Source organism: Rhinatrema bivittatum, chromosome 9 (assembly GCF_901001135.1).
Source record: "Rhinatrema bivittatum chromosome 9, aRhiBiv1.1, whole genome shotgun sequence".
In the NCBI taxonomy this organism is placed as follows: Eukaryota; Metazoa; Chordata; class Amphibia; order Gymnophiona; family Rhinatrematidae; genus Rhinatrema; species Rhinatrema bivittatum.
The window spans coordinates 227,892,996-227,917,257 of NC_042623.1; the positions used below are offsets into that span (position 1 = coordinate 227,892,996).

The following is a 24,262-nucleotide window of genomic DNA, read 5'->3' on the forward strand; positions in this document are numbered from 1 at the left end:
TCCCCGGGGAGCCCCATTTGAAGGAGGCTCCCGCTGGGGGTAGCGAGGTCCAGTGTACTGTCGGTGAATCCGGATTCCAGTACCAGCTGGGGAGGACCTTGACCTGGGTCACCCAGGGCTTCCTCGCACTGTAGATACAGGGCCGTGGCCTCTTCATGCTGCGCAGCTCTAATGTGGCATGCTAAGCAGAGGACCTGAGCCTTGAGCTTCTTGTCCGGTGGTGCCATGGTTTGTGCGCGTAGGATTGCAGAAACCTCTGGTTTGTGCGTTCAAGTGTACACCGAAAGGCTTAGTTATGGGCTTCGGGTGCTCCGAAGTTGTGCGTGTAGGTCAGATGCGCGCTCAATAAGATGTGCGCACGGGGTTTGCTTATGCGCCCGGCACAGTTGAGCGTGTGTCTGTGCACCTGGCGCCCTCGTGTGTGTCACTGTGCGCACGGCACTTATACGAGAGCCGGTGTGCGCACAAGTGATTTTGTGCACACAGATCGAATTGGCGGACAGGGCGGCGATCAAACAAAAATGGCAACGGCGACCACGCGAGCAATATGGCGACCACCTCAGAGGGTCTCCACGTGGGAGGACCCTTATATTAGACTGGGGTCTAGCCTGGATAGGGCTGATGAACCCGGTGGCACTGATGCCGGCTGGCGATCTGTGCGGCTCTTCGAGCCTAAAGACCGGAGATTTTTAGGAAATTTTCTACCTTACCTTGTCTCTGTGTTTCCCGGTCTTGTTCCGAGTCTCCGGCTGCAAGGGGAGAGGGAAAAGTACCTTCACCGCCACGCTCGAAGTTGCACCCGCTGCCTCTCAGCTGCACCCGATGTCGGCAGCTAAGTCAACGCCAGGAACCGGCTGCCGGACCGAGGCCTACCTCTGAGGGTATCGCGGAAATTTTCTCAGGAATTCTCAACTGGAGTGACCCGTAGGTATCACCGTAGTACAGCGGGGCTCGTCTGTAGGGGTAAGATTTCTTCTTGTTTTGGATTTCTTTGGTTAGAATACTCTAACGCTGTGCAAGCATATATAGTGTCCTGAACTGCTATGGAGACGGAAAATACTGATGAGCAGGGCTTCCTGCAGGGGTATATGTACTAGGGCTGACGTCAGAATGAAATCTTATCCATCTCCAACTACTATCAGGAGCACACTATACCCACTGGTCCTGAGTCCATATGCTACACGCTAGGAAATAAAAGTTATGTAACTTTTTAATTAATGGAAATTCTATTCTTCTGCTATTTTGAAATTTATTCTTTTTATTAGTATGGTTTTACAATGCGTGTGGCTAAGAGAACACCTGCGAGATTACATCCGCTTGTGAGAATGTGTATGCGGGGCATAATTCTGAATATCTACCCCGGGGGGGCAGAAAAAGCTGGTCCCGGCTCTGGGTTCAAAGTAGTAGGACAATAAAAATAGAACAGTGTGCATAAAACTTTTATATTAGCACAGAGAATTCATAAAAGAAAAAAAAACAATGAAACGTAAAACCTAGCATATTTAAAACAAAAATGTCATACATGCAGATAGAGACGCTTACGGGTGGTGGCTGTGCGGAATCTTTCCTTTCACCGGAACCTTTCTCCTCAGGAGCGATGTGCGTGTTTCCCGGCCGGACGGGGTTGTGGAACGGACGAGTGTTCCCGGAAGTGTGGCTGTGCGTCCTTGTTTGTAGGGGAGCGGCAGTGGCTGGTTAATAAGGCAGGGGTGGTGATGGTGATGAGGAGCAGTTGACGTTATTACCGGCTTCTTTCGGGAGCTGTGGCTGGTGCTTCGTTCCCATCCATCATCTCTGGAGTGCGGGATGTGGCGAATTCGGGCGAGAACCGCAGTTGCCATCTGGTGAGTGTCCAGGAGGGCGTGTGGTTGACAGTATCGGGGAGGCCGAAGCTCACCCCACCGGCGAGCAGAGAGAGCTATTAGCCCTGTGTATAGTACGAAGGGATCTTTCGGGGAGCATTTAATCACCCATGTTAGGGCCAATTAATGCGCATATTGTCATAAGCTAGAGAGAGACTATGGCAGCCTTATGTAGCGCTAATGTAGCTGTTCTAGCTCTCTTAGTTAGTATAAATGCAAACTGTCAGGTGTATGTGTGTGATTGTTTAAGCTAGTACATACTATATCACCAGCTGTATGAAAGAAAACATGAAATCCTTCGGTATATGTATGTTTTGGGCAAAAATGAGAGGGAGGGGCAAATACAGTTTAATTTGATGATAGTTTTGAAATATCACAAGTCTGGCACGAAGCTTTCAGTTTTTTTGCAGTTTTTTTAAAGAGAAAATTTGAGTTCCCAAAAGCTTCTTAAAAAATAGCAGTAGGTAGTATTTATTGTGTATTTAGCTCACATATGCCATAATGGCTCAGACCAAGGGTCCATCAAACCCAGCATCTTGTTTCCAACAGTGGCCAATCCAGGCTACAAGTACCTGGCAAGTATCCCAAAACTAAGTCTACCCATGCTACTGATGCTAGTAATAGCAGTGGCCATTTTCTAAGTCAACTTGATTAATAGCAGGTAATGAACGTCTCCTCCAAGAGCTTATCCAAACCTTTTTTAAACCCAGCTACACTAACTGCACTAACCACATCCTGTGACAACCCATTCCAGAGATTGTGTGTTGAGTGAAAAAGAACTTTCTTCGATTAGTTTTAAATGTGCTGCATGTTAACTTAATGGAATGCCCCCCTATTCCTTCTGTTATCCGAAAGAGTAAATAACCGATTCACATTTGCCCTTTCTAGACCTCTCATGATTTTAAACATCTCTTATCATATCCCCCATCAGCCATCTCTTCTCCAAGCTGAACTACTCTAACCTCTTTAGTCTTTCCTCATAGGGGAGCTGTTCCATCCCCTTTATCATTTTGGTTGTCCTTCTCTGTACCTTCTCCATCGCAACTATATCTTTTTTGAGATGCGGTGACCAGAATTGTACACAGCATTCAAGGTGCGGTCTCACCATGGAGCGATACAGAGGCATTATGACATTTTCTGTTTTATTCACCATTCTCTTCCTAATAATTCCTAACATTCTGTTTGCTCTTCTGACTGCTGTAGCACACTGAGCTGACTATTTCAATTCATTATCCACTAATGACACCTAGATCTCTTTCCTGGGTGGTGGCTCCTAATATGGAACCTAAAATCATGTAACTATAGCATATACCCATATTTCCCTATATGCATCACCTTGCACTTGTCCACATTAAATTTCCTCTGCCATTTGGATGCCCAGTTTTCCACCTTATCATTGGTGTCTCAAGGTGAGTTGTATTCAGGTACAATAAGTTTCCCTGCCCATAGAGGGCTTACTATCTATGGAAAAAAAATGCTTAGTAAATAAGGCCCTAAGTTGTAATGGAGGGTGACATGAATTATCTGAGGTCACAAGGAGCAGCAGTAGGATTTGATACCTGGCTTTCCTGGTTCTCGGCCTGCTGCTCTAATCGCTAGGCTGCTGCTCCATTGCAAGGACAGTATCTGCAATGATTTGTTTTGCGCATAGACAGGAATGAATCTCATTTATAAGCCAGACTATGTTGGAAAAGTTCTTTCGCTCAACTTTACTGCTAATGCCCTTCTTAGAACTTGTATTATGCCAGTACATAGGACTTCCACTGTAGGAATTGTGGCCAGTTTTATTTAGCACTTTCCCATGGGCATTTTTCTATGGATTTTTTGCTGGTGTAGATTTTTTTTCTACAGAATGTTTCCTTTTGTCCCTCAATTGTCAGAAATTAAAGTAAAAAAGATGCACTTTGTCAAAATTATGTCAGTGGACTGACTTTTCACATGTTTAGGTATATACCATTTTTTTTTTTTTTTTTTTTACTTAAGTGTTTGATGCTTAGGTTCTACCACACCTAAAGGTTCAACAGTTAGTTATATTCTCCAATCATATTTCTGATTGCTGGATGATACAAAGGCAGAACGTTATGTATCTACTTTCCAGTTCCTCTGAAGGTCTACCTGTTTTAGTTTTAATTTCCCTTATCTGATTGTTGCTTGGGCAGGAGAAATGTCATTACCTTTGAACTGGTATTACCATTAAATATTTTAATGTATGTGTTTTCTCTTCTGAAGCTTCTTTCCTTAATGTGCCCTCTTTTGAGCATCACCATACAAGCTTCCCAGTGATTTTCTTTCTCTTACATCCCATTCCAACTGTAGATAATGTGGTATATATAGTAGCTTGCAAAAGTATTCAACCCCCTAAAAAAGTCAGCAGATTTGATTAGTGTAAAATGACACACAGATTGTTCCAGGCAGAATGTTTATTGCAAACCAGTATACTCTTAAAGTAAATTTTCAAAGTCACAATTCATTATTTCTGTGCATTTTTTGTAAAATAAAATTAAAAACTGAAAAATACTGCTTGAATAACTATGCTTTCCTAGTGTGTAGCAGATGGACTCAGGACCAATGGGTATAGTGTACTCCTGTTAGCAGTTGGAGACGGATCAGATTTCAATCTGACTTCAGCCCCTAGTACATATATATGAAACTCCAGGGAGAACGATTCAGAACCAATGTCAGGAAATATTTCTTCATTGAGAGGATGGTGGATGCCTGGAATGCCCTTCCGGAGCAGGTGGTGAAGGCAAAAACAGTGAAAGATTTCAAAGGGGCATTGGATAAACACTGTGGATCCCCAAAGGCTAGAGGATGGTAAGGGAGAAATGAGTGCATGGGGGCAACTTGCTGGCGCGGTGGATACTACCCTTAACCAATAAGCCTTCATACTATTGATGCGACTCCATCAGTGCTCTCTGCTTCAATGGCAGGGGGAAAAGCCTTTTCCGTGACCTCTAGTCACGGAAAAGGCTTGTTGCTTATGTATCATGAAAACCTTTCAGGTATCTGAAAGTCTGTATTGTATCTCCTCTACTACTCCTCTCCTCCAGGGTATACATATTTAGGTCCTTCAACCTCTCCTCATAAGTCCTTTGGCGACCACCCACCATCTTGGTCGCCCTTCTCTGGACTGCCTCCGTCTTGTCTTTGTCCCTTTTGAGATACAGTCTGCAGAACTGAACACAGTTCTCCAGGTGAGGCCTCACCAAGGACCTGTACAAGGGGATTATCACCTCCCCCCCCCCCCCCTTTTTTTTTTTAATTAGTTAGTCCTCTTGTATGCAGCCCAGCATTCTTATGGCTTTAGCTATTGCCTTGTCACGTTGCTTTGACGTTTTCAGTTCACTAGACACTATCGCCCTCTCTTGTTCCGTACACAACAGCCCTTCACCCCCCATCACATACAGCTCTTTTGGATTACCACACCCCAGATGCATGACTTTGCACTTATTGGAATTGAATCCCAGCTGCCATATCTTCGACCACCGTTCAAGCTTCCTTAAATCACGTCTTATTCTCTCTACTCCTTTCAGGGTGTCCACTCTGTTGCAGATCTTAGTATCATCCGCAAATAGACAACCTTCTATCCCTTCCGCAATGTCACTCACAAAGATATTGAACAGAACCAGAGACAACACCGATCCTTGTGGCACTCCGCTTAACACTGCTCTCTCTTCAGATTAAGTTCCATTTACCGTCTGCTATCCGTCAACCAGTTTGTAATGCATGCCACCACTTAGGTGCTCGCTCCCAAGCTTCTCATTTTGTTCACAAGCCTCCTATGTGGGACTCTATCAGTAGCTTTGCTGACATCCAAGTAGATCACATCGAGCACTGTTCCTCCAACTAATTTTTTAGTCCACCCAATCAAAAAATCAGATTTGTCTGACAGGACCTTCCCCTGGTGAATCCATGCTGCCTCGGGCAGCAAACCACCGGATTGTAGATAGCTCACTATCCTTTCCTTCAGCAGTTTCTCCATTAATTTTCCCACCATTGAGGTGAGGTTAACCGGCCTATAGTTTCCAGCCTCCTCTCTGCTCCCACTCTTGTGCAGCGGGACCACCACTGCTCTTCTCCAATCACTCAGCACCACTCCTGTTTCCAGGGATATATTGAACAGGTCATCTGAAACAATCTATGTAAGTGTCATTTGTAATCCACACATCTGTTGACTCTCTTTTTTTTTTTGGGGGGGGTCAAATACTTTTGCAAGCCATTGTAAATGTTACGATAAAAATACACTAGATGCTATCATTTTATACCTTCATCAAGCGGTCAAAAATCAGTCATCCTTGATTGTACTCGTACCATGAAGAGCCAAGCCTCAGTGGTTTCTCAGAAAGCCTTTTGGCATTTCTGTATCCTTAAACAATTGTATGCCTTCCTTCATCCACCTGAATTCAAAACGGTCATGCCGTCAGTAGTGACAACAAAATATCAGTGACTATAACAGGAACCAACCATAAACAATGATAATATAAATCCTCTCTCGCTCCATGGATTCGGAGGAAATGGAGGAGGCAAATCCTGTTTTATGGTCTCCATTAGCCACCTGATCAGGACATCGACTTGTCATAGAAATTACTCTAAAGATTGATAACCATTTGGTGCTGACTGGATAAAAAATCGTGGGAAAGTTGCCACTGCTTTCTCTCAAGGTGGTAGTGTGCTCGAATATATGTGTGTCTTGTTTCCCAGCTGCTACACATGGAGATTCAGGAAAGAACAAAATAATATAATATTCATGTTTCTCTATCTCAGCCATTAAGTTCCTCTGTTATACACAAGGGTGGAAATATATTTAGAAAATGTAGGCACTAGTCAAAACATTTTAGGAGCCAGAGGAAATGTTTGTGGGAAGGGGGGGGGGGGTTCTCTTTTTTTTTTTTTTTTTTTTTTTTTTTTTTTTTTTTTGTTTCTGTTTTGCTTATTTTGTTTGTTTTTATTATGCTCTTTAGTTTTTATATATATCTTTTTGCTTTTGCTTTTTTGAATTTTAGAGGTGCCAGGTGCCAAATTTTAGATACTTAGGTGAACTGGCTCCTGGGAGTTTCCAAGCCCAGTTATAGGTTTGATGAAAAATATTAGTATTGGAATGAAATATGTTGATAGCTTTTACTTATGCTCTGGAACTTGGCTAATATCTTACTGTTTTCTATTTCTGATTTTCTTTCAGCACTGTATGCCGAAGTATAGCAAATAACAGGCCAAATGCAAAAGTAAAATTACCACAGCAAAAGGTGCACTTTGTTTCCCGAAGTATTCACCACCATCGCAATTCAAATCGAAGACCTCAGGTGCCGCTGGTAAAGCTATCGCTGCAGCAGTTCTCCTTTCTCGCTCGTCTGCCTTTACGAAAAACCAGACTATTCCCAGTAAAGTATGTCTACCAGCCCTACAGAAACTTCATTGTAGCGCGACTGGTTTCACGGTTTCTAAAGCTCCGTTATCTTGTATTAGGATCTGCAGTGGGAGGTGGCTACACAGCCAAAAAGGTATTTATTTATGGAAATATCTTATCATTGCAGAATTAATCGGTAAATATTGATCATTTTCATAGGCAGACTCATTTGTTTGACTATTACTCGATATTGCCCAGCCCAGGGTTTCCCACAGACAGTAAAGTTTCCAGGATACCCACAACAAATGTGCATGAGAGAGAGTTGCATACACTGGAGATCCAGTCTTGCGGACCACTGGCCTATCCTGCTAGTTGAGCTTAGTAATAAGAGAGCCTAGCAGCTTGTTTCTGTCTTTAGAATGTTGCTCTTCAGTTGTTCATTAAACTGTTAAAAACATTCACTGTGATCTTTATCACTTGGATCCTTTCATTGTTTTTCCATGGGACCCTCTTATTTATGGAATAGGGTCTTGCATGCAAGTTAATGATATAATAGATCATTCAGCTTGAAAAACTTCAAAATTGTAACTCCTTGTGGTAAAGTTTGTCACACTAGTCCTCAGGATTAATCTATTAATATAGTTCTATAACACCTCTTTTTTTCCTGTTTATGATGAACCCTCTGGGCCACTTTTGCTATCTGAATTGTTTAAAAAAAACTATGAAATTTCCTGTTTCATGCACTGTAGCAGTAAAGAAAAAGTAGAGATCGGTGTGTATAAAAAGGACCTTTATTGAAATCTTGCCCGACTCTGGCCGAGTTTCACTCCTTTGTCAAGAGCTACCTCAGGGGAAACTAAAATGAAAAATAAAAGGGATCTGTATTGGGACCCTTACTTTTCAATATATTTATAAATGATCTGGAAAGAAATACGACAAGTGAGATAATCAAATTTGCAGATGACACAAAATTGTTCAGAGTAGTTAAATCACAAGCAGATTGTGATAAATTGCAGGAAGACCTTGTGAGACTGGAAAATTGCGCATCCAAATGGCAGATGAAATTTAATGTGGATAAGTGCAAGGTGATGCATATAGGGAAAAATAACCCATGCTATAATTACACAATGTTGGGTTCCATATTAGGTGCTACAACCCAAGAAAGATCTAGGTGTCATAGTGGATAACACATTGAAATCGTTGGTTCAGTGTGCTGCGGCAGTCAAAAAAGCAAACAGAATGTTGGGTATTATTAGAAAGGGAATGGTAAATAAAACGGAAAATGTCATAATGCCTCTGTATCGCTTCATGGTAAGACCGCACCTTGAATACTGTGTACAATTCTGGTCGCCGCATCTCAAAAAAGATATAATTGCGATGGAGAAGGTACAGAGAAGGGCTACCAAAATGATAAGGGGAATGGAACAGCTCCCCTATGAGGAAAGACTAAAGAGGTTAGGACTTTTCAGCTTGGAGAAGAGACGGCTGAGGGGGGATATGATAGAGATGTTTAAAATTATGAGAGGTCTAGAACGGGTAGATGTGAATCGATTATTTACTCTTTCGGATAATAGACTAGGGGGCACTCCATGAAGTTAGCATGGGGCACATTTAAAACTAATCTGAGAGAGTTCTTTTTTACTCAACACACAATTACTCTGGAATTTGTTGCCAGAGGATGTGGTTAGTGCAGTTAGTATAGCTGTGTTTAAAAAAAGGATTGGATAAGTTCTTGGAGGAGAAGTCCATTACCTGCTATTAAGTTCACTTAGGGGCTGATTTTCAAATACTATGCGCGCTGGTACTTTTGTTCGCGCCACTGGCGCGAAGAAAAGTACACCAGATTTTATAAGATACGCGCGTAGCCGTGCGTATCTTATAAAATCCGGGGTTGGCGCGTGCAAGGGGGTGCACATTTGTGCAACCTGCGCGCGCAGAGCCCAGCGCGGCCCGCCTGTTCCCTCCCCCCCCCTTACCTTTGTTGGCAAAGTTACGCCTGCTTTCAGCAGGCGTAACTTTGCGCGCGCCGCCGGACACGCCCCTCCCTCCCGTTTAGAAAGCCTCGGGACTTACGCGCGCCGGCGGCCTATGCAAAATAGGCGCGCAGGGGTTTTAAAATCCGCCCCTTAGAGAATAGCCACTGCCATTAGCAATGGTAACATGGAATAGACTTAGTTTTTGGGTACATGCCAGGTTCTTATAGCCTGGATTGGCCACTGTTGGAAATAGGATGCTGGGCTTGATGGACCCTTGGTCTGACCCAGTATGGCATTTTCTTATGTTCTTATGTAAAACAAACATATGAAAACTAAATAAACATACATGGATGTTGAGACATTACAGACAAATCAAATCATAAAACGTGTGTATATATATGGAGACATCATAATGGTATACAAAAGAACACAAAATACAGAGTTCAAACTGAATATTGGAATGTCAACAAATCACATGATATCAAATGACGACAAACAGCAGAAAGTGATCTCAAGTTGTGTCATGGATGTACTGGAGAGGACAACTTCATGTTAGTGTAAAACATATAAACAAGTGAGGGAATCATTAAAATGGAAAATGGTTAAAACTGGAGGAGACAAAATTAAAAAAAAAAATATATATACCGTATAAAAAAAAAAAGGAAATCGCTTACTGCATTTCAGCAGGGCAGATGACACAAAGTTATATTCCCGCTCTGTCTTATAGCATTGATGCTCAAGTTATTCCTTCTTGAAAAAATGAGTTAGTAAAAGAATATAATAGAAATAAAAAATAGAACAATAAAATGAAGAATAATAATAGTATAAAAATATATATAAAAAGAAACATTATTAAATAGCGTGTGTAAAATGTTAAAAATGATGCCTAATCAGTAAAAGGAATAAAATAAATACACCTTAATGTTGTGAATGGAAATCAGAGAAAAAACACCTCCTTTATCCCTAAGTTATGCTTAAAGTTAACTGTGATTCCCTGTACGTACCAGGATCAGTCCAGATGGTGGGTTATGTCCCCCGTCCAGCAGATGGAGTCGGACCAGAACTTCGGAGGGAGGTGCCACCTAAGCCTGCACCCTATCTATGCCTCTTCAGTATATTTCTGACTCCAGCAGATAGGAGCAGGGGAATATCATTTCCCCAGTACTTTGCTTTATTTTACAAATTTAGCTCTCAGGTCTTTTCTTGGCTTACCTGTGTTTCGTGAGGGATCAAGTTTTCTATTGGGGGGGGAAAAAAAAAGATTTTTGTAGTTGCTTTGGGGCACTTGCGGACAGGTCTGTGCTGACTTTCCTTCTCTGTCTTATTCCCCTGTCTGCTTCCTACCGCAGTTTTCTCGCCGGTGGGGTAAGTGCCTGCTTATGTTTTATTCTTTTTCTTTTCACAGATTTCTAAGTGCGCCGCACCGCTGGGGTGCATGCTGGTGGTTCCAGCCTCTGACCCGCGGCCCTGCGAAGTTACATTCCCCGGGGCTGTCGATCACCGGGAGGCCCCATTCCCCGGTGGCCTCTGCACATTTTTGGCGCGGGGGGGGCGACAGCGGTCCTGGATCGAACTCTACGTGCGTGGCGTTAACGGATCCTGCTTCCCGCACTTCTTTCCTCCCTTCCCCTGCCACGAGACATGCCGCGATTCTCGGCATGCGTCGCGTGTGGCCGGCCTGGGGGTCGCCGCTCCAGAGAGGGACTGTGTACCGACTGCCTCCCTGGTGGGGAGGCCAGCTCGAGGCAGGGGGACGACATGGAGATGCGCAGTCAGGACCGCACTTGTGGACAGCGGCCTGCCCCGTTCCTGCTGAGCGTGGGAACGGCGGCCATCTTGCTACAGGAGCATGATGACGCCTCTGAGGAGGATGCGGAGGCCTTGTTTTCTGACCTACCGCCGGTTCTGGAACCAGTACGGGCACCGGATTCTTTGATGCCGTCGGGGGATCCTCTGACCTCGCTGGGCCCACCATCTTTTTCACCGGAATTTGTGGTTTTAATGCATAACGCGTTCTTGGCCCAGATGGCCCAACCAGTAGATCTAATCTCCGGACCTGCTCCTTCCCCAGGTCATCGTCCGTCCCCCCCCCCCGGGAGGGGGGACGGCAGGCCTACCCCAGGATCCCCTGGATCTTCCAGAGGATACCCCACAGGGCAAGGGGGGCATCCAGACCCAGATTTGGCCAGCGATGACCCGTGTTGGCGGCCCAGATGGCGAGTAATGACCCTCGGGTCCTGCGCATTTTCCAAAGGGAAGAGCTGGAGGACCTGATCCCGCATATCCTGCAGGAGCTGGACATTAATGCACCGCCTGATCCTCCAGGACCCGAACCCACGGCAAAGAAGGATGACCCTGTGCTGGCAGGGCTCCGTCCACCTGCGAGGGCATTTCCCACCCATCCTACATTCCTTCAGTTGGTTTCTAGGGAATGGGACTCGCCAAAAGCCACACTCAAGGGCAGCAGGGCCATGGAGAAGCTTTATCCACTTCCTGAGGATTTTCTGGATCTACTCAAGGCCCCGACGGTTGATTCCGCGGTTTCGGCGGTCACCAAATGCACCACCATCTTGGTTATGGGGGGCACGGCTCGGAGGGACTTCCAGGACAGGAAGCTGGAGGTGTACCTCAAGAGAGTGTTCGAAGTGTCGGCGCTGGGAGTGCGGGTGGCCATCTGCAGTTCTTTGGCGCAGAGAGCTGGTCTTCGATGGGAACAACAGCTTCTCATGTCGCAGGAACTGCCCCCAGAGGAGATGCGCCAGGTAGATAGGTTGGAGGCAGTGATTGCCTATGGGGCGGACGCCTTGTACGATCTGCTCAGGGTCCTCGCCAGATCGATGGTGGCGGCGGTCTCGGCTCAATGTCTCCTTTGGTTCCGGAACTGGTCGGCAGATTCTTCCTCCAAGACTTGCCTAGGTTCACTCCTGTTTAAGGGTAAGTTCCTATTTGGAGAAGATCTGGATTAGATAATCAAGAACCTTGGAAAAAACGTAGGCTCCCGGAAGATTGACCGCGCTGCATGAGATCCTACAATTCCTCCAGGAGTAGATTCCGCACCCAACGCCGTTTTCGTATCACGAGACAGCAGACTCCACGGAATCCCTCTGCTCGCTCACATTCTTGGAACCGGCCCTTTCGAGGGCGCAGATTCGGCAGGGAAAGTCCCTCTCAGGGCACTTCCTCCAAGCCCCCCAATGATGCCAGGACGACCCACGCGACTGTACCCATTATAGGGGGCCGGATCTCTCTCTTCTACGAGGAGTGGGTCCTGATCACATCGGATCAGTGGGTCCTAGATATTCTAAAGCACGGCTATGAATTGGAATTTGTACGGCCCCCAAGAGACAGGCTTCTCTTCTCGCCCTGCGGATCTCTTCAAAAACAGATCGCGGTTCGCCAGACGGACCGGCTCCTCGCGCTGGGAGCGATTGTTCCAGTGCCACCCTCAGAAGTGGGCCGAGGACACTATTCCATCTATTTTGTGGTGCCCAAAAAGGAGGGTCTTTCCGCCCAATCCTGGACCTCAAGTTGGTAAACAAATCCCTCAAGGTTCCGTGTTTCTGGATGGAGACCCTATGCGCGATAATAGCGGCAGTGCACCGAGGGGAGTTCCTGGCCTCCCTGGACCTCACGGAGGCGTACTTCCACGTTCCAATCCTCAAGGCGCATCAACGTTTCCTCCGGTTCAAGGTACTAGAGCAACATTTTCAGTTCCAGGCCCTCCCTTTTGGTCTGGCAACGGCCCCTCGAGTTTTCACCAAGGTCATGGTGGTGGTAGCGGCTGCCCTACGTTGGGAGGGTATTTTGGTTCACCCTTACCTGGACGACTGGCTCATTCGAGCAAAATCCTTAAACCAGGGTTATTGGGCGGTCGACAGAGTGTTACAGCTACTCCAGTCGCTCGAGAGGATCATCAACTTCTCCAAGAGCAGCCTCACTCCATCTCAGTCGTTGGCCTTCCTGGGCGCGAGATTAGACATGGCGGAGGGCAAGGTGTTCCTACGGCCGGAGCGGGCACAGGCATTGCGGGATCAAATACAGCATTTTCTCTGGTCTCTCTTCACCCACAGTTGGGATTATCTACAGGTCCTGGGATCCATGGCTTCCACTATAGATCTGGTACCCTGGGCCTTTGCGCATCTGCGCCCGCTACAGAGGGCCTTGCTTTCCTGCTGGAAGCCGATGTCGAGAGATTTTCAGGCAATCCTCCTGATCCCGCAGACAGCAGAGGACAGCTTCGCCTGGTGGCTAGATCCCCTCCATCTGGCTCAGGGGGTATCCCTGGAGACTCCGGACTGGATAGTAGTAGGTGCCCTCTTACCTGCTTCACCTGCAGTCAGAAGCCACGAGGAGGACCACGATAGGGAGCTGGGAGTGAGGGCCGCGCAGCAGCCCATCGGGGTAAGGCTCTAGCAAACTCGCCCCTACCTCCGAGGGACCCGCGCCGACCACGTGACCGCTGCCGCTGACCGCAGCCTCTGCCGTTCGCCACCCTGAGGCCCTAACTTGACGCCCCCAACCGCAGCAGCCAATCGCAGCAGTCGCCCCGGTGACCTCAAGCTACTGCGACCACAGGGCCTTTTAAATCGGCGAGCGGTTCCCAGGTGCCGCACGCCGAAGGTGCGCGACAAAGGGGCCAGTCCCTTTGTGCGCCCCTTCGTGCGGCCCCAAGTGCCACCAGCAAGAGATTACATCTAGGTAATAAAGACCTAGACATAGTGTTAGAATTCTACTGAGCCAATTCTTTTTTGTAATTAAACATTTTATTTGGATAACAGTAAATATACAAGCCAGAATTATGTCATACAGTTGCAGCCCACACAGGACTGTCCAGTCACCCAATCATTTTCATGTATAAACACCCCCCCTCCGTTCCCTCCCCTCCCCAACCCCAGAGCCCCAGACCTGCATTGAACATGATCCCCAACATTAATACACCACAGTAGACTACAAGAACAAGCAAAGCTAAACAAGAGTAAACACACCGGCTATTAGGAGAGAATGCAAGGACCCCAATAGCCAACCCTGTACAGCATATAATGCAATGAAGTGCACTCCCTAGCCAACAACAGCAATAATGATATTTAGTGTGAAGGCGGTGCCCCGTCCAGCAATGAGTGACCATCTGAAGGCCCTCCCCTACCCTCATGGTTCGAAAGCCAGTGTTCAAAGGGGTCCCAAATCTGTGCGTACTTAACCATCCGGTCCCTCCGGAGGCCAGATATTTTTTCCATCGTTTTGATTCCTTTGAGTCTGGTGATAACCAACTGCAAAGGCGGAGCCTCCTGTTTTTTCCACCATTGGGCTATCACCGACCTGGTAGCTATTGCCAAGTAGCGCAATAGTCTAGTATTACGCAGGTCCGTCTCCTCTTGCCAGAGACCCAGAAGCCACAACTCCGGACTTAAGCTGGGCTCCCTACCCACTATGGCGGTCGCGAGGCCCCGCCCTTTGTCCAAAAGGTGCGTATGACAGGGCATGACCACCACACATGAGCAAAGGTCCCCTCCATATCCGCACACCGCCAACACCTGTCTGAGAGTGCCGGGTACCACTTTGCTAAGGTCCCGGGACAAAGGTGCCACCGGTACAGCATTTTATATTCGTTTTCAATCATACTTGTGGACATAGCATATCTCCCCAAACTCAGAAAACAGGTGTCCCAGCGTTCCTTGTCCCAAGTCCCCCCTAAATCACGTATCCAAGCCTGAAGGTGCGAGGCCTGATACACATCAGTATCCTCCAAGAGTTTATAGAGTTTGGACATCAATTTAGGAGGTCGTTTCAATGAAGTACAAAAGTTTTCCATCAATGAGACTCCTGCCTGGAGATCTCGAAGGACCTCTCTCTTATGTAAAAAATGGCGTATTTGGGCATAAGCTAAGAAATCCCCGTCTGGCAAAAGGAACTCCCTCTGTAACTGAGAGAAGGACTTCACCTTTCCCGCTTCCCAAACCTGTTGAATCCGGTGGAGTCCCTTGTCCACCCAAGTACAAAACGTCCGGGAACCCCGCCCAATCAGGAAATCTGACAGACCATGGAAACGAGCCGGAAAGAAATAACCCTTCTTCCCAGTGAGACTTTCCCTCCACTTATACCACAAAATCAACGTACAACGCAGAGAAGGCAGAATACGAGAATCCCTCTGCGGGGGAGGTATCCGGTCCCAAAAAACATTTTCTGCGACATCCCTCCCCAACCACGATCGTTCAATTATTATCCATTGTTTCTTAGGCCCCGGGATATGGTAATCCACCACTGCCTGTAATTGTGATGCCACATAGTATTTCTGAAGATTGGGGACACCTAAACCTCCCTTAAGCCGAGACCTGTATAACACCTTCCTTGCTATTCTTGGAGGCCTTCGTTTCCAGATATAGGAAAAAAATTTCCGTTGTAAACTTCTCAACCAATGTTCTGTAACCAAACAGGGTAATACCTGAAAAAGGTAGCTAAGCCTGGGAAACAAGTTCATTTTCACAACTGCTATTCTTCCCAGCCAGGATATATGAAATCTATCCCAATGTTGCATATCCTTGCATAATTGTTCGACCAGGGGGATATAGTTAGCCGTAAATAAATCCTGACGATTTTCCACCAGATTGACACCCAGATATCGTATAGGACCATTCGTCCACCGAAAGGGAAACAGATTTCGCAAAGTAGAGATCTGGTCTGGCTGCAGCCCAATAGGAAATAGCTCGGATTTCTCCATATTGACCCTGAAGCCAGACACCGCTCCAAAGCGTTGCAACGCAGTGGACAAAGCCGGAAGGGATGTGAGGGGATTCCGGACCGTGAAAATAATGTCATCCGCATATAATGAAATTTTATATGGGGTCCCCGCAACATTAATCCCATGGATGTCCTTGGATTGTCGGATCATTTCCGCTAAGGGTTCCACGCTCAGGGCGAATAACAGCGGCGAGAGTGGACACCCCTGTCTGGTACCTCTATGGATAGGGAACAAGTGACTATACCCCCGTTGATTTTAATACAGGCCCGGGGGTCTCTGTACAGCTCCTTAACCCACGCCAAGAAATATCCCCCCACCCCCATCCGCTCCATCACGGCAAACAGGAAAGGCCAGTGCACCCTGTCAAATGCCTTCTCGGCGTCGATAGTCAGTAGCACCGCTGGAGAAGGGCCTGTTTTTACGATCGAGATGAGATTTAATATTTTCCGTATATTATCCGAGGTGGACCGCCCCGGCATAAAACCCGCTTGATCTTCTTGGACCAGGTCAAGAATAACCCCCCTTAAACGATTGGCCATGATTTTCGCTAACAGCTTTAAATCAATATTGATCAATGATATAGGCCTATATGACCCACAAAGCGTGGCATCCTTGCCGGCTTTAAGTAGGATGGTGATACCCGCTACATTCCCATTGGGCAGCAATTGATGACCCTCCCTCAATGCATTAAACATATCTTTCAGTGGCTTCACTAATAGATCCCTAAATTTTTTATAAAAGAAGGGTGTATACCCATCTAAGCCGGGGGCCTTCCCCTGCTTCAAGGATTTAATAGCCTCTTGGACTTCCCTGTCCACTATGGGAGAGCCTAGCCTATCCCCAATGGCACTGGACAGCGTGGGCAACCCCAGACCATCCAAAAAATGATCGATATCTGCAGCAGTCGTATCATGATCAGTGGAATATAACCCCTCATAGAAGCTGGTGAAACACGTCTTAATATCGGACAATTGGGTACATAATTGCCCCCTGTCATTTTTAATGGACTGAATGTGAGATTGTAAGCGTTGTCCTTTCAGCTTATGGGCCAACAATTTTCCAGGCCTATCACCCTGTTCGTAATACACCTGCTTAACAAGATCAAGTTGAAAGGCAATCCGTTCCGCATCTAGGTCTTTTATTTGCCTGCGGATCTCATCTAGTTTTCTAAGAGCATGGGGCGTTTGACTCTTCTTATGTTCCTGTTCCCACATCGTTAATTGCTCCACCAATTTGACCCGAGTGGCCTCCTTCTGTTTTTTTGTGATATACCCCCAGACTGATAAGATTACCCCTCATGGTGGCCTTCAATCCCTCCCAAATTGTCACCGGAGACACTGCAGGATCCGAGTTAAGAACTAAATAGTCCTCCAGTTGGGCTTGCAGTTTAACCAGATATTTTTTATTTTTCAGTAAGCTATCATTAAGTTTCCAGTACTGAGATCTCTGCTGCACGGAAGGCGTTTTCACCTCCCACCACAGAGGAGAATGATCGGACCAAGTAATATGGTCTATATCTACTTTTAATGTGTGGTCACACAATGCTTTGTCTATTAAAAAGTAATCAATCCGGGAATATGTGTTGTGTGGCCTTGAGTAAAAAGTGTAATTCCGGCTGTGAGGATACCACGCCCGCCAAATATCAACTAAATTCCAATCCGTCAATAACTGGTTGAGAGACTTCCTATCCCGAGCATGCGTGCCCCCCTGACCCGATGAGGTATCAAGAGTTGCTGTAGGAGCTAAATTAAAATCTCCTCCCATTATCAAATATCCCCCTTCCAGGTTGTGCAATTTCTGGTTAAGTTCGTGTAACAGGTCACCCTGCCCCTGATTCGGGCAATATAAATTAACCAGGGTATACTTGCAGTTTTGAATTTCCACCACTAAAATTAAATATCTGCCCTTAGGGCCTACGACACTATCAAGAACTTTTTCTCCCAAATTATTAGCAAACAAAATTCCTACCCCGCTATATTTGCTATCAGGAGTGCTGGCAGCATAATATCTGTGGGAATACAACCTGGGGCGAAGTAAATGTTCATGCTTTCGCCTTAAATGCGTCTCCTGAATGAAGACCACAGACGCAGGGTGCCTCTGCAACTCATTACATAGCTGTTGTCGCTTCAACGGGGAATTCAAGCCCTTCACATTCAGGGAAAGAAACTTAAGAGACATCAGAACAGGATCCCCCCCACCCCCTGCCAACACTCCCTCGTAGCCTTCGAAGCAAAATGCTATCAGTCAATGCAGCCCAATACTTCCCAGTTTCCCCCTGCACTCCCCCCCCCCCCCCCTCCACCCCATCACACATACAGAGTCACCCAACATAGGCCTGACTCTGAGTAGAGGAAGTCACATCCAGTTCTCTCCCCCCCCCCCCCCCCCCCCCCCCAGCATGCACACAATCACGAATTTCAAACCTGTTAGCCCACCGAAACAAAAGATAATCCTCTAAACCCCAGAACAAAGTGGGACATAGAGGTATGCATGAAAAGGAAACGGCCTATAGCCAGTCGCTCCCCAAAGCAATAAAGTATGTCTCAATTATCTTAAGCCTCTGAAAGACTCATGAGGTGTAAGTCCAGAGCAGACACCCCTCATACAAGCTCAAGGAGGAGCCATGTCTTTCCCACTCCCGGCCGCTGGTATCCGCGATCGGGACTCAGGGTCAGATGTCCTCTTCAAGCGGCGTCCTCCCTTTCCCGCTCGCTGCCATTTTGCCCGATCCACGGCCACTCGCGCGGGTTCACTGGCAGGCTCCGGGCATGTAATCTCCAGTCCCACCTCCTGAAGTATACCCGCTGCTTCCGAAGGCGTCTTTGCCCTCGAGGTAATTCCTTTGACAGTAAACGCAATACCGCATGGGTACAACCAGCGATAGCGGTAATGTTCCTTGCGTAGAAAGGCAGTCACCTGGTGAAAATCTCTTCGCCGCTTCAGTGTCGCTGGGGCAATATCATTGTATATAGCGATTTCATGCCCATCCCATTCAAAAGACTCAAGCTTCCTTGCCGCTTTCATTATCTCCTCTTTGACCACGAAACTGTGCAGGCAAGTCACTATGTCTCTGGGTGCGTTGCGGGGCGCCGCCCCCAGTGCCCTATGGGCCCGTTCTACCACTATGTCTCGTGATAATTCCGTCGACACTCCAGGCCCCGGCTCCGAGGCCGCCGTGAGAATCGCCTGGCAGATCCGTTGGACCACCTCCATCGCATTAGCGTAATTGGGGTCTTCAGGGAGGCCGCGGATGCGCAAGTTATTGCGCCGTGTACGGTTCTCCACATCCTCTAGCTTCAGAACGGTTTCTTCATGGAGACATTTTAGCTGAACGAACTCAGACTGCAAGGTAAGTAGCCGAAGATCATGGTCCTCCAATATTGATTCTCCATCCGCCACCCGCTGACCTAGATCATTAACATCGGTGCGGAGAGTAGCGATGGCGTCGCGAAATTCCTCCGTCAAGGTTTTAATATCTTTTTTCAGGTCCTGGAACCAATATTGTAGATCTTTCTTCAAAATAGGCTCGTCCCCGCCTTCCATCTCCGGCGGCTCCTGGCGCGGTTTAGCCCCGTCTCCCTCGTGGCCAGAGCCCGCACTCGTGTCTCCCAAGGCCGCAAAGCGGGATCCGCCCGCATCAAAGGAGAATTGCTGAAGATCCACCGTTTTTTTCCGGAGAGACATAATCGGTGTTGTCCCCTACGCAAGGTACAATGCAAGCGAGGTGAATATCTCGCTATAGTGGGCTAGAAATGCATAAAATGCTGTGGGGGTAGCCGGAGAGAAAGTTCAAGCAGCCATCTTAGGCCGATGACGTCACTTCCTCCCCTACTGAGCCAATTCTACTGAGGTTTGAGCTGTATTACCCCAAGATCCAGCCCAGCCCTTCATACACATAATCTCCCCCTGCTCCAGCCTTCTTTGGGAACTACCCATCCGCCCCTTTCACAGCAGCAACGCCACCACTTCTCTAATTAATTCCTCGCGACACTACTTCAGCGATGCACCTATTTCCACTATCAGGAACAAACTAAGAACAAACACAATACCTGCTCCTCACTACGTTGCCAGACAACAAAGGCTAATCTCAATTATGACATCTCCAATCACTCAACTCCTAGGTCTCTCACTTTTCACGTTAACCCTATTCAACGCACAGTCGCTTTCCAAAAAAATGCACATTCTCAATGATTATCTTATAGAGGTCAACCCAGACGTATGTGCAATCATGGAAACATGGTTAAAACCCTCTGACATAGTACTAACAAACCAGCTGCCTACACAAGCCTACGACCTCATTTCAGTCCCCAGACCCAAAAAAAAAGGAGGAGGCCTCCTGCTAGCAGCTAAAAAACAATTAGGCCTAACTCTACAACATACAAACTCCACTACGAAACTCGAATTCTCCCTCTTTATATCGGAACATCTACAAATATGCCTCATCTACGCCCCACCAGGAACGCTAGATTCGAACCCCTCTCCACTAATAGAGCTGATAGCCAAATACGTCAACGTAGACAAACCAACCATAATCCTGGGAGACTTTAACTTGCACGTTGACTCATACCCTCAATCCACAAACTGTGAAACAGTTCTTTCTTCACTCTGTCACTTAGGTTTTACACAAATAGTCAATGGACCTACACACAAGGGTGGACACACGCTGGACCTCATCTTCATCAACGACAGCTTTTCCATCTACTCCAATCCTTCTTGTTCACCAGTCCCTTGGTCAGACCACAGAGTCATCTTCACGACCCTCAAGAAAAAAAACCTCCCACCCGAAAACCTCCACCAAAACCACAATTCATTTTAGGAAACCTTGCCCACTGGACCTACTCAACGAACTGTGTTCCAAAGAACTAAACCAGCTAGATCTCTCTGACGCCACCACAGCCACCACTTCATGGATCAAAGTTACCAAAAAAATTGCGGATCAAATCTGCCTAAACACCACTAAAGTAATACAACAGAAAACCCTGGTTTACCCCGGAACTGAAATCCCTAAAACAAAAACTACGAAATAAAGAACAAAGCTGGAGAAAAAAACCCTCCTCTGCATCACACGCCGCCTACAAAACCACTCTTAATACCTACAGAAATGCCATCCATAAAGCCAAGAAGGATTTCTATGCAAAAAGAATCCACAATTTCATCTTTGACTCAAAGGCACTTTTCTCCTATGTCTCATCACTTACCAAACCATCTCCTCCATCCATTCCAGATCACCAAGCACTCAACAAAGCCAACGAACTTGCCAATTACTTCAAGACAAAAATCTCCAACCTAACCCGCTCCATTACAACCCACAGCTTCACACCTAACCCCCTCAGCACATCTCAGCCTCAACAGAATTTTAGCCTAGAGTGCTTCAAACCCACCTCCGCCCTGGAGATCGAAAACACCCTCAAGAAAATCAAACCTTCCTCCCACCCATCAGACCCAATACCTACAAACCTGCTCACCGCCATCCCGAACACCATCGCACAACCTATTGCGAAAATCATCAATACCTCTTTAACTCAAGGCATAGTTCCCAATCAGTTAAAACTAGCAATTCTCAAACCTCTACTGAAAAAACCTAACGCCTCACCAACGGACCCGGCTAACATCCGGCCCATCGCAAACCTACCCCTGATCGCCAAACTGATGGAAAAATCAGTCAATAAGCAACTGTCAGAATACCTTGAAGAACACAACATACTCCCCCCCCCCCCCCCCCCCCCCCCCCCCCCCCCCCCCCCCCCCCCCCCCCCCTCTAAGACCTACGCCTTGAACCTAGTCTACCGGAGTTTAAAAAAAAACTAAAAACTTGGCTCTTCAGCCAAGCGTTCCCAGACACTTAATGTAACCAGGTTGTCTTAATTTGATACATGAACTTTAAGCCCTCTAATGCTAACTCCCTTGACAGGCGGTACCGTCCCCCCTTGCCGTCCACCTACTCCTCTCTTCATCCTCCCCACCCCCCCCCCAGCTAGCAGGCTTCCCATTCCCACTTTCATCCATTACCCTCCTTTTGCACCCCCCCCCCCCCCCACCTCCTTGTTCAATTGTCTACAAGTTAAACCTTTGGCGAGCTACTGTTCAATTTCAAGAAAAAAATGGTTTTAAGCACGCACCTACAGCCCCAGGCAATTTTCGGTTTAATTATTAATTGCGATCAACGGTAATCATTCCTAATTGTTTTATTTTTTGAGACCCACTGTTTAATCGTTATATGTGTAGTTTTGGAAACTCATGGTTTACTGTTTTATGTTAATAGCCTTGTTTACTGTTTTATGTAAAAGCCCTGGTCAGGTATGTAAGCCCCGGGCGATCTGCCGTTCTTTGTAAACTGGATTGATTTGTATTTCATACAGGAATTTCGGTATATAAAAATTAAAAATAAATAAATAGTCATGATAAATGCCAGTCTCTCGGGTTGGGGGTCGGTCTGTCAGTCGAGGTCTCTGCAGGGTCAGTGGACACAACCCCAAGCGAGGTGGCCAATCAACCGCTTGGAAACCAGAGCGTTCCATTTAGCGCTGAACGAGTTCCTTCCCCTTGTTCGCCATCAAGCGGTCAGGATACTCTCGGACAACGCGACCATGGTGGCGTATATAAACCGCCAGGGAGGCATAAGAAGCCGTCACGTCTCCCTGGAAACGAACAAGCTCATGTCATGGGCGGAACTGCATCTGATCTGATTGGTGGCCTCACACATCGCCGGGGTGGACAACATCCAGGCGGATTTCCTCAGCCGTCAACACCTCAACACAGGAGAGTGGGAGCTCTCGGAGGAGGCCATACACTTGATTGTCCACCATTAGGGGATTCCCCACGTAGACCTCATGGTGACAGCCCACAATGCCAAGGCCCCTCGCTTCTTCAGTCTCAGAAGAGAACACAGCGTGGAGGGCATCGATGCACTGGTGCTACCGTGGCCCCGCCGTTTCCTACTTGGCCTCTAGTGGGCAGGGTCCTACGAAGAATCGAGAACCACCAAGGCACGGTAATTCTGGTGGCTCCGGAGTGGCCTCGCCGGCCATGGTTCACAGATCTTCTCAACCTGGCGGAGGACGGGCCCCTGCATCTCTGGCATCTTCCACGCCTTCTTCGTCAAGGGCCAATATTTTTTGACGAGGCAGCTCGCTTCTGTCTTGTGGCTTGGCTTTTGAGAGGCGCAAGTTGAGATGACGTGGTTATCCGGAGGCCGTGGTCTCGACCCTCCTTCGTGCACGAAAGAAGTCCACCTCCGTCGCCTACGTCAGGGCGTGGAAGGTTTTCGAGGCATGAGGCATGGTGCACGGCACAAGCTACACAACCGGGACACGCGACGGTGTCCCAGATTCTCTCATTCCTACAGGCAGGATTGGAAAAGGGTTTGGTTTACAACTCTCTCCGAGTACAGGTTGCGGCCTTAGGAGCCTTGCTTCGCCGAGGGACGGAAATTCCTCTCTCCTCTCCTCTCATCCGGATATCATCCGTTTCCTTAAGGGAGCAAAGCATTTGAAGCCACCACTCCAAGCTCCTTGTCCCTCTTGGAGCCTCAATCTGATACTACGGACCCTCGGCGGAGCTCCCTTCGAGCCTCTACGGACCACCACTCTCAAGACGGTCTTTCTGGTGGCCATTTGTTCGGCTCGCCAGGTCTCTGAACTACAGGCGTTGTCCTGCAGGGAACCGTATCTTAGATTCACCGACTCGGGGGTCACTTTGCGCACAGTACCCTCGTTTCTTCCCAAGGTGGTTTCCACCTTCCACCTGAATCAGACGGTGGAACTACCCTCTTTCTCATCGGTTGATTCTCGAGATCTACGCAAGCTTGATGTTAAGTGCTGCTTGCTGCGTTACCTGGAGGTTACCAACGATTTTCGGCTTTTGGATCATCTTTTTGTTCTCTGGTCAGGACCCAAGAGGGGACACTTGGCCTCTAAGACAACAATCACTCGCTGGCTGAAGGAGGCCATCGCGGCAATGTACATTGGCATGGGAAAGAAACCCCCGATGGGGGTTTGGGCTCATTCCCTCCACGCCCAGGCGACATCCTGGGCGGAGAGCCTTTCGGTCTCGTTGCAGGAAATTTGCAGGGCGGCGACTTGGAAGTCGCTGCATACTTTTGCGCGACACTACCGTCTGGATGTTCAGTCATTGACCTTTGGTTCTTTTGGCGACAGGGTCATTCGAGCAGGACTATCTACGGCCCACTCTCAGTAGGGAAGCTTTGGTACATCCTGCTGTCTGGACTGATCCTGGTACATACAGTGAAAAGAAAATTATTCCTTACCTGCTAATTTTCGTTCCTGTAGTACCATGGATCAGTCCAGACACCCTCCCTCAGATTGGTTGGGATTTCTGTCAACTG

General features: G+C 47.4%; 1 protein-coding gene across 2 annotated transcripts in view; it reads left to right on the plus strand.

The window, feature by feature from the left end:
• The first annotated feature begins 1,632 nt into the window (after positions 1-1,632).
• OPA1 (OPA1 mitochondrial dynamin like GTPase) overlaps positions 1,633-24,262 on the plus strand; it is a 568,764-nt gene continuing 546,134 nt past the window's right edge. Inside the window, exons 1-2 of one of the 2 annotated variants that reach the window (XM_029616769.1) lie at positions 1,633-1,844; positions 7,042-7,360. In XM_029616769.1, the coding sequence (XP_029472629.1) occupies positions 1,807-1,844; positions 7,042-7,360 (357 nt within the window). In that variant the 5' untranslated portion in view covers positions 1,633-1,806. The remainder of the gene's footprint in view (positions 1,845-7,041; positions 7,361-24,262) is intronic. The other variant, XM_029616770.1, reaches the window with a different exon arrangement.